General features: G+C 35.7%; 1 protein-coding gene across 2 annotated transcripts in view; it reads left to right on the top strand.

Moving 5' to 3' along the window:
- DNAJC10 (DnaJ heat shock protein family (Hsp40) member C10) overlaps positions 1–22,765 on the top strand; it is a 49,809-nt gene that overhangs the window by 6,860 nt on the left and 20,184 nt on the right. For both annotated transcript variants that reach the window (XM_019969749.2, XM_019969741.2), the window contains exons 6-14: positions 4,641–4,723; positions 4,955–5,086; positions 5,638–5,731; positions 7,013–7,090; positions 12,126–12,169; positions 12,824–12,961; positions 17,123–17,212; positions 17,901–18,014; positions 19,450–19,564. In XM_019969749.2, the coding sequence (XP_019825308.2) occupies positions 4,641–4,723; positions 4,955–5,086; positions 5,638–5,731; positions 7,013–7,090; positions 12,126–12,169; positions 12,824–12,961; positions 17,123–17,212; positions 17,901–18,014; positions 19,450–19,564 (888 nt within the window). The remainder of the gene's footprint in view (positions 1–4,640; positions 4,724–4,954; positions 5,087–5,637; positions 5,732–7,012; positions 7,091–12,125; positions 12,170–12,823; positions 12,962–17,122; positions 17,213–17,900; positions 18,015–19,449; positions 19,565–22,765) is intronic.

The following is a 22,765-nucleotide window of genomic DNA, read 5'->3' as shown; positions in this document are numbered from 1 at the left end:
GTGAATACCTGAATAAGTTCTAAGGAACATTAAATAATATCTTCTCTATAAAAAAAAATGAAAGAAAATTTTATTTGTATTATTGGTAGACAGAATTGATACTCATATCACATGCTGGCAGAATCATAACTTACTGGCAGGTAGTTGTATGAACCTATTGCTTTTTATGTCGTTATTGTCTCATCTGCTAGTCTATCAGTAAGTATTTTGTCCTATGGGACAGAAAATTTGGAATTAGAGATAGAGGAACCGAACAAAACCTGCAAGCTGATTAAATCATGAATTTACCCAGAATGAAAGACTTTCCTGATGGCTGTATCGTACATGGGTTCAGACTTTTTCAGATTAGTCATTACAGAGAAAAGGTTAAGAACTGCTAATAGTTCATGTAGAACTCCAAATAGTAGTTAAAAATAGATTACAGTCACAAAATCTTAGAGACAGTTATTCAGAAATAATTAAATGACTTCGACAGGTTCAGTGCAAAGTGGCCAATATTCCATTTGAACTCAAATACTACCCTGTGTGTGACTAGACTAAGACAGGGTGATCCCAGAGTTTCAGTTGAAGAAGCCAAGGGAGGAGGAAAAGGATGGATAGTCCTTATCAGTTTGTGCTTATGTAAATATCACATTAGCCTACTTGGTGTGGGTCTCTTCCTATTACCAGTAGTTTCTATTGGTTTGGTTTACCTAATTTATCTTTTGTGTAACTAATAATTATGAGGTTATTTTTAAGGTATTTTGTGTTCATTTGCTCCAGAGAGAAATTCTGTTTTCTTTTGACTAAAGTCACTAACAACCTTAGATCAGTTTTTTCCAGGGATTGAAATGATTGGAAAGCTGAGCTTTGGACTTATACAAGACTAGTCTCTTTTCAGTTCACCTTTATATATAGAACCCTCTCTACGTGTGCCCTGAACTTCATTCTTCTGTCTCTTGTCTCATGAATCTATTGAAAGCTGCATAGTTTCTTGCCTGTCAAGAGGTGGCAAACATTAACCCCCTGATTTCTACCTCCTCCTGTTCCTAGGGGTCCCGTAATTCTTCAACTGCATTGGTAACTCTGATGCTTTCAACAGAAGTCTTCTGTATTTTGTCCAATTCTGCAATTGTGGTGGGAGAGTTAATCCAAATTACCTCAGTTTCAGTTCAGTTGCTCAGTCATGTCTGACTCTTTGCGACCCCATGGACTGCAGCACACCAGGCCTCCCTGTCCACCAACTCCTGGGGTTTACTCAAACTCATGTCCATTGAGTTGGTAATGCCATCCAACCATCTCATCCTCTGTTGTCCCCTTCTCCCACCTTCTATCTTTCCCAGCCTCAGGGTCTTTTCAAAAGAGTCAGTTCTTCACATCAGGTGGCCAAAGTATTGGAGTTTCAGCTTCAGTCCTTTCAATGAATATCAGGACTGATTTCCTTTAGGATGGACTGGTTTGATCTCCTTGCAGTCCAAGGGACTCGCAAGAGTCTTCTCCAAGACCACAGTTCAAAAGCATCAATTCTTCGAATTACATAGTTCACTTTTATCAGGAGTAGAATTCAACTGTAATACAGAAAAGAAAATGTGATTAATACACTTGACTTTGAAGTTCTTATCCTTCCCATTAAACGTGATTTGTATTATCTTTTTATAAGTCACAGAAACGTTACTAAAAACAAGTTCTAGATAGTATCTGCAAAAACAGAGAATATCCTGCACTTAACACCAGTTATTTGGAGTAGTTACCCACACAATACATGCATTCTTTTGAAGACAAACTCAAGAAATGAAAGAGGAACTCAAAGCACTTCAGCTTTTTTTTTAAACATTTTTCTGGGGCTAACAGAAGCTGTTAGCTATAATTGTATAAATGTTAACAAACATTAGCTGTATAGTTTAGAAATTGAAAATCACATTTTGAAATATACTTCTTCTTTTCTGGGTCACTGAGTTGTACAAAAACATCTCATTGCGCTTTGATAATAGAATTTTACAGATATTGTCAACAATAGTGGGAACTGGGCAAATTAGAAGTACTCTATGAAAACAAAGTACCAAGGTGGAAAACAATTTTCTTGTAATGAGAACTCTCAGGATTTCTTTTAACAACTTTTATATGTAATATACAGCATTGTTGATTATATTGTACATTACATCCCTAGTAGTTATTTGTCTTATAACTCAAAGTTTGTTTCTTTGGATCACCTTCATCCAGTTACCCCTTTCCCCCACCTCTGCCTCTGCTAACCACAAATCTGATCTCTTTTTCTGTGAGGTTGTTTTTGAAGTATAATGACCTACAACACTATATTAGCTCTTGTTACACAGCACAGAGATTTGTCATTTCTATGCATTTCAAAATGATTGCTATGGTAAGTCTAATTACAATATGTCACCATACACAGAAACTGTATAGTTACTGAGGATACACCTCACACTACATAGCAGTCTGTATATGTGTGTATGATTATTTTAATTTTCTGATCTCATAGGTTCAAACTCATTATAACAACCCTGCATTTTACTCCTCCCACCATGACATTCACAGATTTTAACATCATATTTTACATATTTTTGTATGTTTCTTAATTACTTATTGTGGATATAGATGATTTTTCTATTTTGTCTTTTAACCTTCCTACTAGCTTTATACATGACAGATTTACTACCTTTATTGCATATTTGGCTTTAACAGTGCGATTCTTTCCTTCTGTAATTTTCATGTTTGTAGTTGTAGCCTTTTCTTTTTTCACTTAGATAAATCCCCTGTGGCTGACTCATGTTAGTATATCACAGAGGCCAACACCATATTGTAAAGCAATTATCCTCCAATAAAAGAAAAGTTAAAAAAAATAATAAAATTTAAAAAAAAGAAGTCCCTATTTAAAAAAAAGAAGTCCCATATTTCTTGGAAATATGGTTTCATGGTGATGAACTCTTAGCTTTTGCTTCTCTGTAAAACTTTCAATCTGTCCTTCAAATCTTAATGACAGCCTTGCTGGGTATTCTTAGCTGTAGGTTTTCCTTCTCATCACTTTAAAGATGTTCAAAGAACTTAGGAGAAGATTGAATGAACAGAGTGAGAAGTTAGAAGTTTTTGAATAAAGAGTTAGAAAACATAAAGAGCAACTAAACAGAGGTGAGGAATGCAATAACTTAAGTAAAAAATACACTGAAAGAGGTCAACAAGTAGATTATATGATACAGAGGAAGACAGTGGAAACCACTGAAACTGAACAGGAAAATGAACACAGAAATGAGGACAGTGTAAGAAACCCCTGGGATGTCATCGTCCATACTGACACTTGCATTATAGAGATCCCAGAAGAATGGGGCCGAGAACATGTACGATTTTACCTCTGTTCCTACCAGTTGGTGGTCCAAGGCAGCATGGCAGTTATTTTGACAACCTAGATAGAGTGGTCTATTCATCAGACTTTATAAACTTTGCCAAAGAACAGCCAATAAAATCCTAATGTACACACTTTGCCTATAATTTTTCCCACAGACCCATGTATCTTGGCATTGAAATGTAGGTGAAAATTACTGCACACACTACTAATTAAACTGAATCAGTTATATGTATTTCGAATAGTGTGTGTGTTTTGATGTCTTAGTATGATTTATTATGACTTTTGGATTTTTCTTTTAAAATTGCTGATTTTAGTGTGGAATTATATAGAAACTCGTTAGCCAAAAGCAAATTGTCTTAAACTTTTTGTCTTGAATGTTAGAGCACATCCTTACAATCATAAAATTTTTAAATGAATGGATTTTGTTTGTATCAGGTCCTTTATAGGTTAGATTATAACATGTAATTGTGGAGTAGATATTATGTAGTGTTTGGTCTATTATTTTAGCAAATATATATTCATGTTTTGAATTGTTAAAAGCCTTGATCTAATACTTCAGATAACGCAGTTTTCCAAGGAAAATGTCTTATTAAGAGCAAAAAGTGAAAGTGAAGGTAGCTGAGTCATGTCTGACTCTTTGCAACCCCGTGGACTATACAGTCCCTGGAATTCTCCAGGCCAGAATACTGGAGTGGGTAGCCTTTCACTTCTCCAGGGCATCTTCCCAACCCAGGGATTGAACCCAGCTCTCCTGCATTGCAGGCTGATTCTTTATCAGCTGAGTCACAAGGGAAACCCCTATTAAGAGCAAAGGTTAGATTTAATCTCCACAGTCCTTACTGTCATGTAAGTCCCTTAACACATTCTTTTGTAATTGGAGTAGCTGTCAGAATTTGACTGTATGCTTAACCGGTGCTGCAGATAGAACAGCCTTAAACCCCAGTCTCTGTGGTCCTTTCTCCATTTCTCATCCACACAACCTCTCATGTGCGGTTTGACTGTTGCTTCCTTAGGTTGCTTCCTTTATTTTTACAGCTTCTTGGTGACATAGATCATGCAGTTCAAGACTGCATCTTATTGAAGTAGAGCTTGGAAGAGGTTTTTTGTTGTTTTTTTGTTTAAAGGTGGTGTTTGACAGTTGAAATAGTATGTTTTCTTCTTTTAAAAATGTATAGAAAAAGATAAAGGCAATTTGAGAGATATGACTCATTTTTTTCATTTTGATCTCAAGGAAAATTGTGAACTAAAACATGTACAAACCTTTAGTAAATAATTACAAGTTGTTTGGTTTATGTATTTTTAGATGCTGCTGTTAATTCTGGAGAACTGTGGTTTGTGAACTTTTACTCCCCAGGGTGTTCACACTGCCATGATTTAGCTCCCACAGTAAGTATTTTTTACATCCTGATTATTAAAATTTTACTATTTACAGTGTATCTATTATTTGAGTGTTTTTAAAAATATGTTAGGATTTAACAATCAGAAATAGCTATCATATTTTTTCACGTTTATGGTTTTATTTCATGAATATATTCTCCTTTAAGGAAGTATAGTTTGAAGAATGTTCAAGGAAACGTAAATTATTTTATCAGAGAACTACTTTTTTTTCCCTCATAGTGGAGAGACTTTGCAAAAGAAGTAGATGGATTGCTTCGAATTGGAGCAGTTAACTGTGGCGATGATAGAATGCTTTGCCGAATGAAAGGAGTCAACAGTTATCCCAGCCTTTTCATTTTTAGGTCTGGAATGGTAAGATATAAAATTGGCTTTTTTTTTTTTATTTGATGGAACATTATAACAAGAGGAATACTAGAGAAAACACAATATGTGAATTTGTAGACTCTTTTGGTTTTTCTTATTTTAGGTGCTAACTATGCTCTAGTCATAATAAACATTTTTGATTATACTGTAAATACTTTTAGATGCCATTACTTTAACAAAATGAAATGTTTGCCAATTTCAGTTTCCATCTTAAGGAATATAATGATAACCAATATGCATGTTGTACTTTATAATTTACAAAGTATTTTACAGGTGTTTTCTCTCATTGAATATAAAATTCTAATTTCCCTTTCTTTCCCCAGTGTTAAGTGATAAATCTGAAACTAAAACAATTATAAATAATATTATTCACATATCTGATAGGGAATCTGTACAATCAAGATTCTTAGCATGTCATTTAGAAAAACACTTTACCATTGAAAGACATATCTTACTTATTCAGAATAATGGAGAATCAAGGTATTTGTTTGAGTCTTAAAAAGTAAAAGATGTTTCTCTTTTTATAAATGAAAATATAGGCTGCAGTGAAATACCATGGTGACAGATCAAAGGAAAGTTTAATGAATTTCGCCATGCAGCATGTTAGAAGCACAGTGACAGAATTATGGACAGGTAATTTTGTCTTCATAATTTGCTTAATTTTCAAGGATACTTTGAATTGGTATTTCAGATTTTTCAGTAGTAATATCAGTGTTCTGATCATATTATCTTTTCCATGCTTCTTAGAAAGGAATTATGTCATTTGTTCTGAACTCTGCTAAATAATAGGCCTTTCATAAATTTAACTTATACAGAAATGAAAACAAGTTTGATGTAGGATATGGATATGAGATGGGGCTAGGTGAAAAGGCAACTTTGAAAGTGCAACTGAATATTCAGTAAAACAAGTGTTTTATTGATTTCGTAAGTATACTATATCAGGTGTAAATTTATGCCTATTCAATTTAATTTTGAAGTTTAAGAACTCTTCTAATCTCAGGCATTTAATTCATCAAGTGGCTTTAGAGGAGTTATGTAATTACTCTGTACTACCCATGAAATGATAGTATTCACTTCTAAAGTGAAAGTGAAGTTGCTCAGTTGTGTCCGACTCTTTGCGACCCCATGGACTGTAGCCTACCAGGCTCCTCCGTCCATGGGATTTACCAGGCAAGAATACTGGAGTGGGTTGCCATTTCCTCTCCAGGGATCTTCCCGACCCAGGGATCGAACCCAGGTCTCCCACATTGTAGGCAGACGCTTTACCATCTGAGCCACCAGGGAAGCCCTAAAGGGATGCTCATATCATTCAATGAACCCAGTTATGTCTCCAAAGCTGTTAAGTACTAGGGCTGTAGCCATAAACTGTATAATCTTTGCCTTCTGGGACCCCATTATTAAACCATTAAAATACAGAGTAGTGACTACTATGATAGAGGTAAGCTTAGGGAAGCATGAAGGATATGAAGGAATTCAGGTGGGGAAAGGAGGAAGGGTTAGGAAATTCTTCCTGAATGAAATCAGATCCAATCTGTCTTGAAAATGAAGAGGAATCCTTAAAAGGTCACCGTATTTGGAAGCTGGCAATATTTCATGAATCTGACAAAAGATGGGTAAAGAGTAGAGTGGTTTGGGGAAGGAATGACCAACTGAATGGGTAGACAAAGCTCAGATCACAAGGGGCCTAACTTGCCAATTTGAGTTTCTTTCTTAATAATGAATTTAGATTTTATATGATTGGGAAAAAAAAAAAGTCAGGGTAGGAATTTGACATGCTCAAGAGGATTTTTAGGAATCCTGAAAACTACTCGAGTAGATTGGAAATGGGTGAGATTAGATGGGAAATCCCATTTAGAAAATGGTTTCCATTGTGGAGTAGTAAGTGATCAGAAATTTTCTTTATTTTCTTTTAAGGAAATTTTGTTAACTCCATACAAACTGCATTTGCTGCTGGTATTGGCTGGCTGATCACTTTTTGTTCCGAAGGAAGCGGTAATATTATTTGTTGTTTTGTTATGATGAAGAGACCATGACATTTGATTTTTAGGTGACAGTCTTTTTTTTTCCCATAGCTTTATTGAGATATAATTGACATAGAACATTGTGTAACTTTAAGGTGTACAATTTGTTGATCTGAAACACTTACATGTTAGAAGATGATGACCACCATAATACTAGCTAACACCTCTATCTTGTCACATAATTACCACTTCCTTCTTGTCATGAGAACATTTAGGATCTGCTCTTTGAACAAGTTTCAAGGATTTAATACAGTATTATTAGATATAATCACTATATGCTGTATATTAGGTCCTCAGAAGCTACTAGTCTTATAATCGGAAGTATGTACTCTTAGACTAGGTGAAAATCTTAAGTATGCTACTATAATTGATTATTGTCTATTTTCAGAGTACAATTTATACTTTTTAATTTAATGTTACAATTTTTATTTAATGAATATCTTTATTATTTTACACATACGGCTGTATAATTATTAATTGCTTTTTTTAAGTTGAAGTATGTATTTACAATATTGTGTTGGTTTCAGGTGTACAGCATTCAGTTTGCTTTTTTGTGGGATACCTTCCATTATAGGTTATTACAAGATATTGGGTAAAATTCCCTGTAGTTATACAGTAAATCCTTCATATCAGTTTTATGTGTAATAGTTTGTATCTGTTCATCCCACATCCCAAATTTGTCCCTTCCCTCGTCTCTCTCCCTTCTGGTGACTGTTAGTTTGTTTTCTATGTCCAAGTTTGGTTCTGTTTTGTATATAGGTTGATTTGTATTATTTTTTAGATTTCACATATAAATATCATATATTTGTCTGACTTCACAAAGTATAATATTCTCTAGGTCCATTCATGTTTCTGCAGATGGCACCATTTCATTCTTTTTATGGCCAAGTACTACTCCTTGTATCCATACCACATCTTCTTAAGCTAGTTGTCTGTTAATGGACGCTTGGTTTATTTCCGTATCTTGGCTATTGTAAATAGTTCTGCTTGAACACACAGGTGCATATATCTTTTCAAATTAAGAGTTTTTGTCATTTCTGGATATACTCAAGAGTGGAATTGCTGGATTATACAGTAGATCTATTTTTAGTTTTTTTGAGGAACTGCCATACTCTTTTCCATTGTGGCAGTACCAGTTTATATTCCCACCAACAATTTGGTGGGGTTCCTTTTCTCCACACTTTCCAGCATTTATTTGTAAACTTTTTGATAATAGTCATACTTACTGGTGTCAGATGAACCTCCTTGTGGTTTTGATTTGCATTTCTGTAATAAGTAGCCATGTTGAGCATCTTTTCATGTGCTGGATATCTGTGTATATGTCTTCTTTGGAGAAATGTTTGTTTAGGTCTTACGCCTTTTTTCTTTTTTTTGGCTGCACGACACAGCATGTGGGATCTTAGTTCCCCAGCCAGGGATCAAACTCGTGACCCCTGCATTGTAAGTGTGGATTCTTAACCTCTAGACAGTCAAGGAAGTCCCTGCCAATTCTTTGATTGGGTCGTTTGTTTTTTCATTATTTCTGTCATGTGAGCTATTTAGTATTTTAGTTATTAACCCCTTTCGGTCACATCATTTGCAGATATTTTCTCCTGTTTCTTAAGTTGTCTTTTCATTTTACTGATGACTTCTTTGCTGTGCATACTTAGAAAACCAAGCTTGTAGGTTTGGTTAGGTCCCAGTTCTTTACTTCTGCTTGTTTATCGTGTTTGCCCTGGGAGACTGATCTAAGAAAATACTGCTATAATTTATGTCTGAGAATGTTTTGCCTGTGTTTTCTTCTAAGAGTTATTTGATGTCATGTCTTATATTTAGGTCTTTAAAGCTTTTTTTTTTAATTGAAGTATAGTTGTTTTACAGTGTTGTGTTAACTACTGCCGTAATTAAGTGATTGAGTATACATGTGTATGCATCCTTTTTCTCTGTTCCTTTCCATTATGGTTTATCATAGGATACTGAATACAGTGCTCTGTGCTGTACAATAGCACCTTGCTGTTCATTCATTCTGGGTAACCCCAACCTCCTACTCTGTCCCTCTTCCCAAACTCTCTCCTCCTTGGCAGCCACCAGTATGCTCTCTATATCCGTGACCCTATTGCATAGATAGATTCATTTGTGTCATATTTTAGATTTCACATAAAAGCCATATCGTACGCTGTCTTCCTCTTTCTTCTGAGTGACTTCACTTGGTATGATGATCTCTGTTTGCATCCATGTTACTGCACATGGCATTATGTCGTTCTTTTTTATGGCTGAATGGTGTTCCATTGTGTATACATTCCACATCTTTATCCGTTCATCTGCTAATGGATATTTCGGTTGATTCCATGTCTTGGCTGTTGTGAATAGTGCTGCTCTGAACATAGGGCTGCACGCATCTTTTGGGATTGGAGTTTTGTCTGGATATATGCCTAGGGATGGTATTACTGGTCATATGGTAATACTAGTTTTCGTTTTTTGAGGAAGCTCCATAATGTTCTCTATAATGGCAGTCCCAACTGACATTCCACCAGTAATGTCAGAGGTCCCCTTTAATCCACTCCCTTTCCAGCATTTGCTATTTGTAGACTTTTTAATGATGGTCATTCTGACTGGAAGTGGTACCTCACTGCAGTTATCATTTCCATTTCTCTAATAGTTAACAATATTGAGCATCTTTTCATGTGTCTATTGGCCATTGGTATTTCTTCTTTGAAGAAATGTGTATTTTATGTCTTCTGGTCGTTTCTTGATTGGGTTGACTTTTTGCTGTTGGGTTTTATGAACTATTTGTACATTTTGGAAATTAAGCCCTGGTTGGCTGCGCTGTTTGCGGATATTTTCTCCCATTCTGTAGGTTGTCTTTTTGTTTTGTTTGTGGTTTCTTTAGCTGTGCAAAAGCTTTTAAGTTTCATTAGGTCCCATTTGTTTACTTTTGTTTTTTTTCTTATTGTCTCGGGAGACTGACCTAAGAAAACATTGGTATGATTTATGTCAGTGAATGTTTTGCCTGTGATTTCTTCTAGGAGTTTTATGGTGTTACATCTTCTATTTAAGTCTTGAAGCTGTTTTGTTTATTTCCATATATGGTGACAGGGTGTGTTCCAGCTTCACTGATTTACCTATGGCTCTCCAGCATTTCCAACACCACTTGAGGAAGAGATCATCTTTTCCCCATTGTATATTCTTGCCTCCTTTGTTGAAAGTTAATTGACCATAGGTGTGTGAGTTTCTTTCTGGGCTCTCTATTCTGTCCCATTGATCCATATATCTGTTTTTGTACCAATACCACACTCTTGATTACTGTAGCTTTGTAGCATTGTCTGAAGTTTGGTAGGATGATGCCTCCTGCTTTATTTTTCTTTAGGATTGGTCTGAACAATTCCTTGTCTGATTGCTGTGGCTAGGACCTCCAATACTTGAATAGAAGCGATGAGAGTGCGCATGCTCATCTTGTTCCCGAATTTAGAGGGAAGGCTTTCAGTTTTTCACTGTTGAGTATTATGTTTTTGCCTGTGGCTTTGTTGTAAATGACCTTTATTTTGTTGTAATGTGTTCCCTTTACATACACTTTTATGAAAGTTTTTATCATGAATGGCTGTTGAATTTTGTGAAATGATTTTTCTGCATCTATTGAGATGATCATGTGATCATATGGTTTTTGTCTTTTTTGTTAATATCACATTGATTGCTTTGCATATGTGAAAACATTCTTGTGACTCCGAAATGAATCCAACTTGATCATGGTATATGATGCTTTTTCAGTGTTGTTGGATTCAGTTTGCTAATCTTTTGTTGAGGATTTTTGCGCCTATATTCAGCAAAAATTAGTTCAGTTTAGTTCAGTTACTCAGTCGTGTCCAACTCTTTGCAACCCCATGAACCACAGCACGCCAGGCCTCCCTGTCCATCACCAGTTCCCGGAGTTTACCCAGACTCATGTCCATTGAGTCGGTGATGCCATCCAACCATCTCATCTTCTGTCATCCCCTTCTCCTCCTGCCCTCAATCTTTCCCAGCATCAGGGTCTTTTCAAAGGAGTCAGCTCTTCGCATCAGGTAGCCAAAGTGTTGGAGTTTCAGCTTCAACATCAGTCCTTCCAAAGAAAACCCAGGACTGATCTCCTTTGGGATGGATTCGTTGGATCTTCTTGCAGTCCAAGGGACTCTCCAACACCACAGTTCAGAAGCATCAATTCTTTGGCGCTCAGCTTTCTTTATAGCCCAACTCTCACATCCATTAATGACTACTGGAAAAACCACAGCTTTGACTAGACAGACCTTTGTTGGCCAAGTAATGTCTCTGGTTTTTAATATACTATCTAGGTTGGTCATAGCTTTTCTTCCAAGGAGCAAGCATCTTTTTTTGTGGCTTCAGTCACCATCTGCAGTGATTTTGGAGCACTGTTGCAGTTGTTTCCCCATCTGTTTGCCATGAAGTGATGGGGCTGGATGCCATGATCTTAGTTTTCTCAATGTTGAGTTTTAAGCCAGCTTTTTCACTCTCCTCTTTCACTTTTATCAAGAAGGCTCTTCAGTTCCTCTTTGCTTTCTGCCATAAGGGTGAAGAGAGAGTGAAGAAGCTATTTAAGATTGTACTGTATTTTAAGAATTTGCCATATGTGTTAATCAGATAGGTCCATTACATTTTATTATCCCAAATTATGAGATTCCTTGGTTCAAAGGGGCTGTTTGTTGATAGGAGGAGCTATTTTAGAATAAGATCTTAAAGAGGTGCTTGAGAAGGAATGCCTTCTTTTTTCCTTGCCTAGAAATCCTGAGACACTAAGGGGAGAGAAGAGTAGAGGGAGGAAAGGGAGGGGAAGGGAAGGGAGGGAGAAGAGGTCAGGAGGAGGGAGAAGAATGAGACATTGACCTCTGTGTCTACCTAGTGATACAAGTCTCAGTATTTACCAGCACAGCCCAGTTAATTGCCTTAGAATCAACATCATGGTTTGCAGCAAATGAAAGTATAGATTTAATACTTAATAGCTGAAATTTCCTCATAAGTTTCTTTTCCCTCCCCAGATTGTTTGACCTCACAGACACGTCTCAGGTTAAGTGGTATGTTGGTAAGCATCAATTATTTTGCAAAACTGTATCACCATGTTAAGAAACACATTTAAAAACTAATTCCAGATATTTTCTTTGCTGGTTTCTTGAACATTTAACTCCCTTGTTTGTAATCTTCCTTGTTTTCTGATCAATATATTCATAGTTATAAGTAGTTATAAGCGTCTTTCTGATTGGCTGTGTTCAGTATATTTTAACATGTAGTGCTTTCATTCACTCCTAAATATTCCATAATTATGAGTTCCTCTTTAACCAGAGAGTTAGTGTTTTTGTCATTTCCAAACCTTAATTTTTTGTTGTTTTGTTATTTTACTTACTTAGCTCTCATCATTATGGTCAGGGAGTACAGTCTTGTGTGTTGATACTTTAACACTATTAAAACTGTCCTTGTGTGTTGGGAGTTTGCCAAGATTTTGTTTGTTTTGCAAAGATTGTTAGTGTTCTATGTATGCTTTAAAATGTTTCCTATGTGAGGTGTAATTTTTATATCTATTTGATCAAATTTATTAATCATATTATTCAAATCTGCATCATTTTTTGTGTTCTTTTTAAAAGTTTAATTTTTATGGTAGTGCAGTTGTATTTTTGCGAACTATAAATCCTTTTTAACTTTTTTTTTCAACTTACAATATTATTTTTTCTTTTCATTTTAGGATGGTCTTGTTAATGTGGGATGGGTGGACTGTGCCACCCAGGACAACCTTTGTAAAAGTTTGGATATTACAACAAGTACGACTGCCTATTTTCCTCCTGGAGCCACTTTAAATAACAAAGAGAAAAGCGGTATTTTGGTATGAATCCCTTTAATTTCTTTACATATAAATACATAACACATGTATTCAAATATATCATTTTGTAAACAATGAGCAAAAAAAAAAAATGAACCAGTTTATATCATCCAGTTATGGAACGCTTAATTTATTTAGAACAAATACTTAATATTTGGGATTCTGTTTAATACTTCAGTTTAAAAAGTTAAACTGTAAGGATTATTTTTAAACTGCACTTTTAACAATCCCAAAGGTAAGGAATACATTCTTGGGTTAAATGAATATTTATTGGTTTCCATTTATTTCTATATTTTCTAATGTTAAAATATAGATTATTGGTAGGTTTAGCTGGAATCTGGTATCTGGTTTTTTTAAAGCCTCCTCTTTGACTCTGATATAAACTTAGTTTGATGATCTACTGGTCTGGTTCACCTTCCTAATTTTATAAATGAAGAAGCTGAGGTTCAAGTAGCTGTCAAGGAGCTGAAACAAATACTGGGATATCAGACAGGTCTCTAGAGAACCCACCCACAAAAAAAGATTTTAATATAAGACAAACTACCTGTAGTTTTCTGTTTTTATTTTTCTTTTTTTGATATTGACATAGATTGCATGTATTCATTATAGAAATTCATATTTGATATATAAATGTGTAAAGAAAGATGTGAAATTCATTAAAACTAAATCACCCGTAGGCAAGCACCATCAAGTCTTGGTACATGCCCTTCCAGCTCTCTGCTTATATGTGTGTGAAATTACGACTTCATGCAGCAACTCACCAGTTTTGCCTTTGGCCCAGGCCTCTGCCCTCCACTATAGACGTGGTTATTCTCCAGCCTGTTCAGTGTCTCCCCTGGGATATTAATTAATTTTTCAAATTTAGATGTCTGTAACTATATTCCTGATATTTCCCCATACATCTGTTCTCCCTAGTTTTTTCCCCATCTCAGTTAATGAAAGCTTCATCTTTTATGATTAAGGCCAAATACCTTAGAGTCATTCTTGATCCCTCTTTTTCTCATACCTTATAACCTATACCCTATTCATCAGGAAAATAGTTGGATCTCTTTAAAATCTTTCATAATCCACCTCATTGTACTTCTCACCTTATATATTTATTCTTTCCTTATTTTTCTCTTGCAGTAAATTTTAAGTTTGAATTTTTCACTGACATATCCTAAGGGCCTAGAAGAGTATCTGGCACATAAGTACTACATATAGTGCCAGAATCCTGGAGTGGGTAGCCTTTCCATTCTCCCGGGGATCTTCCCAATCCAGGGATCGAACCCAGGTCTCCCACATTGCAGGTGGACTCTTTACCAGCTGAGCCACAAGGGAAGCCCATTTAGTGCCTGCTTAAGTGCTTTATACTGTGTGTGTATGTGTGTGTGTCCCTGAATAGTAGTATATACAATAATTCCTGTGAATGTGTGCATCAACAATCCTAGAAACTAATTCATTGACTAAATGTAACAATGAGTTTAACCAGTCCTCTCTGGATAGATACTGAAATTTCTACTTTTTCATGATTACAAGCAGTGTTATAATGTACTGTCTTGCTCACCTTTGTGCAATTCTTCCATTATCTATTTAGAATGAGATGGCTGTAGCAATTGCAAAGTCAATTCATGTTGCCAGATTTCCCAGAAGACCTGGGTTTATTTTACACTGTGCCATTAGCTCATGAGGATTACCTGTACTCTGGTTAACACTAAACATAGGCTCTTGCCTTCAGTACAACAATCTCATTTTTCAGTGAGATCTTGGGACTTTTTGGTTAAAACAGCAAGCTCAGAAATGATCTCAGGAAACATAAGTAAGTGATATTAGAAGTGTGATAACACAGGGTGATGAATTAAAGTCCTTGTCCCTCCTGAAAGCATTCAAGTTTTTAAAAAATGTAAAACACTATGCTAGCTAAATACGTTTGGCAGGTGAAATTTAGAGGCTGCACAATACCCTTGTAAATAAAACTACCAAATTTTACTCTAAAACAGGTTTGTAATGAAGTTCTAGTGAATTTATAAATTACATAAAATTTTTGATGAATGTGAGTAAAGTGAATGAGCTTTATAGTACTGAAACATGAAAGTTTTCTGTTTTGACCTTTTAAGCCCTTTGGTAACAAATTATTTCATATATTTTTGAGAGTATGCTACAGATTTTTTTTTTAAGCAGAAAAACCGAGTTTTCTATTCTTACAGACACTGTTTCTATCCATTTGATTGTGTTCTCATGTTGAACATAATTAAACTGAATACAGTAATAGTTTCTACAGGTTTTTAATAGAGTTTTGTCTTTGAGGTAATATTTGAATTGTCAAGAAAATAGTTTAAAGATAGACAGTAAACTGATCAACCCCTGTATACATTTTCTTGGTGTAACTGTTGCTATACTTATGGTAATAGCAGCTGCTTCCATGAGAATTAGACTGGCAAAGAGAGTTCCATGAAAAAAATATGCTGAGGATAAAATATGGACAGAAATAGACAGTTGTTAGAATTGAGATGTGTCTATTTCAGTTGTTTGTGTTTTAAATAAGAGACCTAGATCTAAAGTGTATTTAATTTTAAAATACATATTTTACATATATACATTTTACCCTGCAAAACTCCTCAGTGGTTTGGTTCAGGGACTTTATTTCTAAAAACCTCTATAATAAACAAGGTCCATTCCAGTTTTCCTGTAAGTTTTTCTTAATTCCTTCCATTCAGTTCAGTTCAGTTGTCGCCAGTCATGTCTGAATCTTTGCGACCCCATGAACCGCAGCACACCAGGCCTCCCTGTCCATCACCAGCTCCTGGAGTCCACCCAAACTCCTGTCCATTGAGTTGATGATGCCATCCAGCCATCTCGTCATCTGTTGTCCCCTTCTCCTCCTGCCCTCAATCTTTTCCAACATAAGGGTCTTTTCTAATGAGTCAGCTCTTCGTATCAGGTGGCCAAGTATTAGAGTTTCAGCTTCAACATCAGTCCTTCCAAACACCCAGGACTGATCTCCTTTGGGATGGATTGGTTGGATCTCCTTGCAGTCCAAGGAACTCTCTAGTCTTCTCCAGTACCACAGTTCAAAAGCATCAATTCTTCTGTGCTCAGCTTTCTTTAAAGTCCAACTCTCACATCCATACATGACTACTGGAAAAACCATAGCTTTGACTAGACGGATCTTTGTTGGCAAAGTAATGTCTCTGCTTTTTAATATGCTGTCTAGGTTGGTCATAACTTTTCTTCCAAGGAGTAAGTGTCTTTTAATTTCATGGCTACAGTCACCATCTGCAGTGATTTCAGAGCCCCCCCAAAAAAGTGAGCCACTGTTTCCCCATCTATTTGCCATGAAGTGATGGGACTGGATGCCATGATGGTAGTTTTCTGAATGTTGAGCTTTAAGCCAACTTTTTCACTCTCCTCTTTCACTTTTAGTTCTTCCGCACTTTCTGCCATTATTAATTGGGATATGAAGCATCTTGCTGCTACTGCTGCTACTTACTTGCTTCAGTCATGTCCAACTCTGTGCAACCTTATAGACTGTAGCCTGCCAGGCTCCTCTGTCCATGGAATTCTCCAAGCAAGAGTACTGGAGTGGGTTGCTTTGCCCTCCTCCAGGGGATCTTCCCACCCCAGGGATCGAACCCTGGTCTTCTGCATTGCAGGCAGATTCTTTAACACTCAGCCACCAGAGAAGCCCATAAAGCATCTTATTAGATCGTCAAATATTCTATTGTTTTAACAATTTTTAGAAAATTGTTAAATTTCTAACAATGTTTAGAAAATTCTAAAGCACTGGCATTCTGTAAAACATGGTTAGCATTAAAATTAGATTGAATATGATAACAGCTTTTCCCGCCAGTGAGCCAGAGGTCACTCAAGGTTATTTTGAGGACCATCATAGAATACCCAGCACAGTTAACAGAAAATTCCAGGTAAGAAAACACCTAATAATGAAATTTATTTTGCATCACTATTTTTAAAGAACAACCCAGTTATATAACTCTTTAATAATTGCCAAAATATGATACACTGTCTTTTTTTGAAAAGGAAAACATTTAGGATAAATAGCTTGAAAACTGTATTACTTCTTTGGTTTTTTTCTTTAAAAGTTCTTTCTCTGAAAACTGAAAAACTAAGACACTGAAATACTCAAATGTTGATTTAAAAAATAACAATATGATTCTCTTATTTTAGTTTCTTAGTTCATTGGATGCTAAAGAAATTTATTTGGAAATAATGCATAATCTTCCAGATTTTGAACTCCTTTCAGCAAATTCACTACAGGTAATTTTTTTTTTAATAATAAATAGTAACAAATATTGATAAATTTTATCAGTTGATTCCAGGTTAAACTCTAATGCCAGATTTGCTGGGATTGCAACTTGAGAGTGGATCTATAGCTTTGTGTAACTAGTCCTGAAGGCAAGTTCAGGAGGAGCACCAGAAAAGACAAGATACTGATCGCAAAGCAGCTTTGAATCTGTGCGGGGGCTCTGTGTTCCTCCCTACAGAACAGTTTGTGTTGTTCACTGAGAATTACAGAGCAGCTTCAGAAGCATTCAGTTTGTAGTAGAATCAATTAGTTTCTTCTACTTATTGATCCCAGAGTTTTATAAGTCTATATCCCTTTGAAACTTTATGTTAAATCTGAAAGCAATCTGGCTTCCCCACCTTTCATCTTTTTAGCTCTGTGTCATTAAAACTGTGTTTTTCTTAGCACAGTCATCTACCTTAAGATTTTATGATTTAGTGGCTCTTTTCTTTCTGTAATACTGTATAATTGGTTTATATAGCATCATTCCAAATAAACTACAAAATAAGAATATGACTGGGTCTGAATTTTAGACAGTATTTTGAAGTAATGGGTAGGATAGTTAAAATTAAGTCAAAGAAAGAAAGACTGGCACTCTTAGGATTTTGCGTCTCTGATGTTTCTTTCCCTTTATCATTTTCTTTTTTAATCACTTTTAAGGATCGTTTAGCTCATCATCGGTGGCTCTTATTTTTTCAATTTGGACAAAATGAAAATTCAAATGATCCTGAGTTGAAGAAACTAAAAACTCTACTTAAAAATGAACATATTCAAGTAAGAAAAATTTATTCTGCCTACCCTTCTGCTTTTGTGCTGTCTTAATTTAGTACATAAAGTTATGTTTTAAATAACATTAAAGATGTTTAGTTGAATTCTAAATTTAGAAACCCCTAAATGCTTTTGTTCTTCTATTTTGTTTTTTTCTACTGAAAATTAAAATGATATCTGAAAAAGTTAAACCTTCATTACTCTTGAGCAGTTGGTATGTGATAAATCTATATGATACAGTTTTTCTGGAATGCAGAAAACTATAGCTTTTTTTAAGTACTTGTTTCTTTATATTAGTAATTCATGTTCATTATTTTTAATTATGATATTATAAATAAGTACAAAAATGAGTTAGAGATTTCTAAAAATTGTATATATTTTCACCACTGTTAAGAATTTACTGTTAAAACTGTTGAGGCTTTGTAAACGTGGGTATGTGTTGGCACATATGTATACATGCGCACCTCTGTGCATATTGTACACATGTAAATTTATGTGTATGCTTTTATTCTCTTCTGTAAATTTTTCCATTTAGTGATTAAAACTTTTCTGCATACCAGTGTAGTATATATTGATACGTATATTTTTGTGTATGTATATGTATCAGCATCCAAAGACTAAGCAGCCTCTCCCTGTATGGCTACACTATGGTTGTTTAACCTATTCTCTCTTACTGGTAACTTTAAGTTGTTTCCATTTTTATATCAAAAAAGATACACGGGAAAAATGCACTATGAGGAATTTTTTGAACCAAGGTTATATTTTCTTAAAAGTTTTTTATCCTCATTATCAGAGCCTTCCTTCTTACTGACAGCTTGGGAGTGAGTCATTTCCTCTCTACACCAGAGCCAGCCCTGGTATTACCATTCTTTATAATCAGCACTGTTTGGATAGGCCAAAATTGATATGTTAATACTACTAATTTTTATTTATTTGCTTTCTACTTTATTTTCTATGTATGTCTCTGCCCCATTTTCTTTCTCCTGATGGGATGTTTATCTTTTATTTCTTAATAGGAATCCTCTATCTTAAATGCTGCAAATATTTTTTCCTGGTTTATCATCTGCCTGCTAGGTTTGTTCCCACACTGTATGAAATCTCTCTGCTTCTGCAGTCTTAAAACGTTCTTTCTTTCCCCCTTGTCAAGATAATATAAATATCCTCTAAGTTTTTAGAAGGTTGGGCTTCATAAACAACTTAATATTTTCTTGGTAATTTCCACTCAGGTTTTTGAGATCTCCAAGAGACATTATTTATACTAAATGTAGTTTCAGTGTTAAATGTAAATTAATGATTCCTGTTTCCTATTTTCGTGGTCCATTAACTTGTTTAGAAGCTGTGTTGTTTTTATAGAAATGTCATTTTCGGATTATCCTTATGAATATTTAATTGAATGGATAAGATTCTATTTTCAACATATTGAACTTTCTCTTTCCTTTAGATTGGCAAGTTTGACTGTTCCTCTGCACCAGACGTCTGTAGTAACTTCTATGTTTTTCAGCCATGTCTAGCAGTATTTAAAGGACAGGGAACCAAAGAATTTGAAATTCATCATGGTAAGAGGGGGAAAAAAATGGTTAAAAAATTTCTTCATTTTTTAATTTTACTTTTTACCTTGTTTTATATGGACATGATTATTATAAAATAACTTTGCTTTCATTTATTAGTAAACGTTTCTTAAAGGGAAAGATATTTTGAATTATATATAGTTCTTTTATCTTCTTTATTCTTTTTAAAATAAATCCCTTTCTTCTACCTAATATTTTGATCAGTGTTTCAGTACGAACTCTAGTGACTTGTCAGGCTAGTAAAGAATTTAAGGGTCTTGCTGGTTGACAAAAATAAGCAACACCTATTGTTTCCATTTCAGTGTACCTAATGTAGCATCTCAACCATTATGGGCAATTTCTAGATAGTCTATTAGATGTTTTTCCAACACTTGATAACCAAACATCTCCGTTAACTGCTTTGTTAGTTTTCTTGAATTTAGAATTTGTATTTCTGCATTTCAGCTTGTTCAGGACGGTAGCCCTGCATCATGTAGGTACAGTTCCAGTTCCTGAAGTTTGGTATACATCATTGTCTCTGTCCTGAAAAAGGTCAAGTGTAGCAAAAGATAGACACAAACTACCAACATTAACAGTTAGTAAATAACAGATATTGATACTGTGCCTGTAGGGTGACAAGCATTCTTATAGGTGTTAGGAATGCAAAATTGTAAGATATGAACTCTGCTCTCAGGAAGTTTAAAATATCATCTAGTGTGGGGGCTGCTGAGAAAAGGGAGATTTTTAGGAAAATATGAAGGACATTGTAATAGTCATTATAAATTAAGAGATCAAATAAAGAGACTTTGCATCAGGAGGTGATATTTGAATTAAGGTGACATTTGAACACTCAGTTTCCCCAGGCAAATACAAGAAAACAAGTGAAGTCCCCTAGACTGAAGGAACTATGTGAGCAAAGACGACAAGATAAATTTAACAGTAACTACTGTTTATTCAGTGTTTTTTATAAATGAGATGTTTTCCTAAAGGTATTTGCATATTGTGCATATCCATTTATATCTTCACAGCAAGGCAGAAAACAGGCTCAGAAAGATAAAATAACTGGTGCAGGTAGATGTTGTATCCAAATATGTCTGACTCCGAAGCCTAGATGTATAGCTGCACTAAACTATGCAAACCATATCATCTAGTGCAGGGGGTGGTGAGAAAAGGGAGATTTTTAGGAAAATATGAAGGACATTGTAATAGTCATTATAAATTATGAGATCAAATAAAGAGACTTTGCATCAGGAGGTGATATTTGAATTAAGGTGACATTTGAACACTCAGTTTCCCCAGGCAGTAGATGATACAGTTTTTCCAGCACTTTTATCCTCGTAAAAGTGCTGGCAATGACCTAAGGTTTCATAGTGTTCTGTTCTTTTCCGCCTGTGAAATATTTCTCAGATTCCTTCTCTAGTCTATGCTTGCTGCCTTATTTCAGGTCCATCATCTCCATCTTGTCTAATATCCTCCAGTATAATTATCTGCCTCATAGCATTTTTTGTTTACAATTGTTTGTTTTCTTGGCAGATTTATTACCATAGAATACCTGGAATTACCATAGAATACCTTCATATGTCACTTTTCTGCCTTGAGTCTTCTGATCTCGTTAGGAATAAACTTCAGATTCCCTAGCATAGGAGCAATGACTTTGTCTCAGTCACCACTGTGTTTCCAGCACCCAGAATGGTGGTGCATAACAGGAATTCAGTAAACAGTTGTTAAAAGTTAACCTGCCTCTGCCTGGTTTTCCAACCTCATCTCCCATCTCTGCCGCTGCAAATAATTCTAGCTCCAGCTACTTGTGAATCATTGAAAATACCATGTTCTTTCACTCCCGTGCCTGACACAGATTTTTTCTTCCTCCTGCAATGTAATCATTATCTCTTGGCCCTCAAAATATTTAGCAAACTCCAAGTCACCCTTCAAAACTTTACTTAAAGCATTTTCTCCCTTGCTGCTGCTGCTAAGTCGCTTCAGTCGTGTCAGACTCTGTGCGACCCCATAGACGGCAGCCCACCAGGCTCCCCCGTCCCTGGGATTCTCCAGGCAAGAACACTGGAGTGGGTTGCCATTTCCTTCTCCAATGCATGAAAGTGAAAAGTGAAAATGAAGTCGCTCAGTCGTGTCCGACTCTTCGTGACCCCATGGACTGCAGCCTACCAGGCTCCGCCATCCATGGGATTTGCCGGGCAAGAGTACTGGAGTGGGGTGCCATTGCCTTTCTCCCTTGGAATATACCATAAATACCCAAGTACTTCCTTTTGTGTGTTATCACTAACTTTACAGCATAACTTGTAGTATTTCTTTGGATTTAAATAGATTATTTATGTGCCAGGTGCAATATTAGAGAGTAGGCAAAGAATAGGTACTATCCTTATCTGTATCTTAAAGAACATTATGAAGTAGAGAAAACAGACAAGTAGATGGGCAACTTTTTGAATGTCTGACGTGAGGAGTATTAATCTATTTTCGAGTAGTAAATTGCCCCCAAAACTTAGCAGTTGATTTATTTTTTTGTTCATACTAGAACATGCAAAACGTTTTTTCTTTTTTTTTAATTTATTAATTTTAATTGGAGGCTAAATTACTTTACAGTATCGTAGTGGTTTTGCCATACATCAACATGAATCAGCCACAGACTCACATGTGTTCCCATCCAGAACCCACCTCCTACCTCCTTCCCCATCCCATCCCCCAGGGTCATCCCTGTACACCAGCCCTGAGCACCTTGTCTCATGCCTCGAACCTGGACCAGCAATCCACTTCATGTATGATAATATACACATTTCAGCGCTACCCTCTCAAATCATCCCACCCTCGCCTTCTCCCACAGAGTCCAAAAGACTGTTCTTTACATCTGTGTCTCTTTTTCTGTCTCACATATAGGGTCATTGTTAACCATCTTTCTAAATTCCATATATATGTGTTAGTATACTGTATTGATGTTTTTCTTTGTGGCTTACTTCACTCTGTATAATAGGCTCCAGTTTCATCCACCTCATGAGAACTGATTCAAATGCATTCTTTTTAATGGCTGAGTAATACTCCATTGTGTATATGTACCACAGCTTTCTTATCCATTCGTCTGCTGATGGACATCTAGGTTGCTTCCATGTCCTGGCTATTATAAACAGTGCTGCGATGAACAATGGGGTACATGTGTTTCTTTCAATTCTGGTTTCCTCAGTGTGTATGCCCAGCAGT

This window comes from Bos indicus, chromosome 2, assembly GCF_029378745.1.
Source record: "Bos indicus isolate NIAB-ARS_2022 breed Sahiwal x Tharparkar chromosome 2, NIAB-ARS_B.indTharparkar_mat_pri_1.0, whole genome shotgun sequence".
In the NCBI taxonomy this organism is placed as follows: domain Eukaryota; kingdom Metazoa; phylum Chordata; class Mammalia; order Artiodactyla; family Bovidae; genus Bos; species Bos indicus.
The sequence above is the reverse complement of the archived record's forward strand: the minus strand, read 5'-3'. Positions and strand labels throughout refer to the sequence as shown.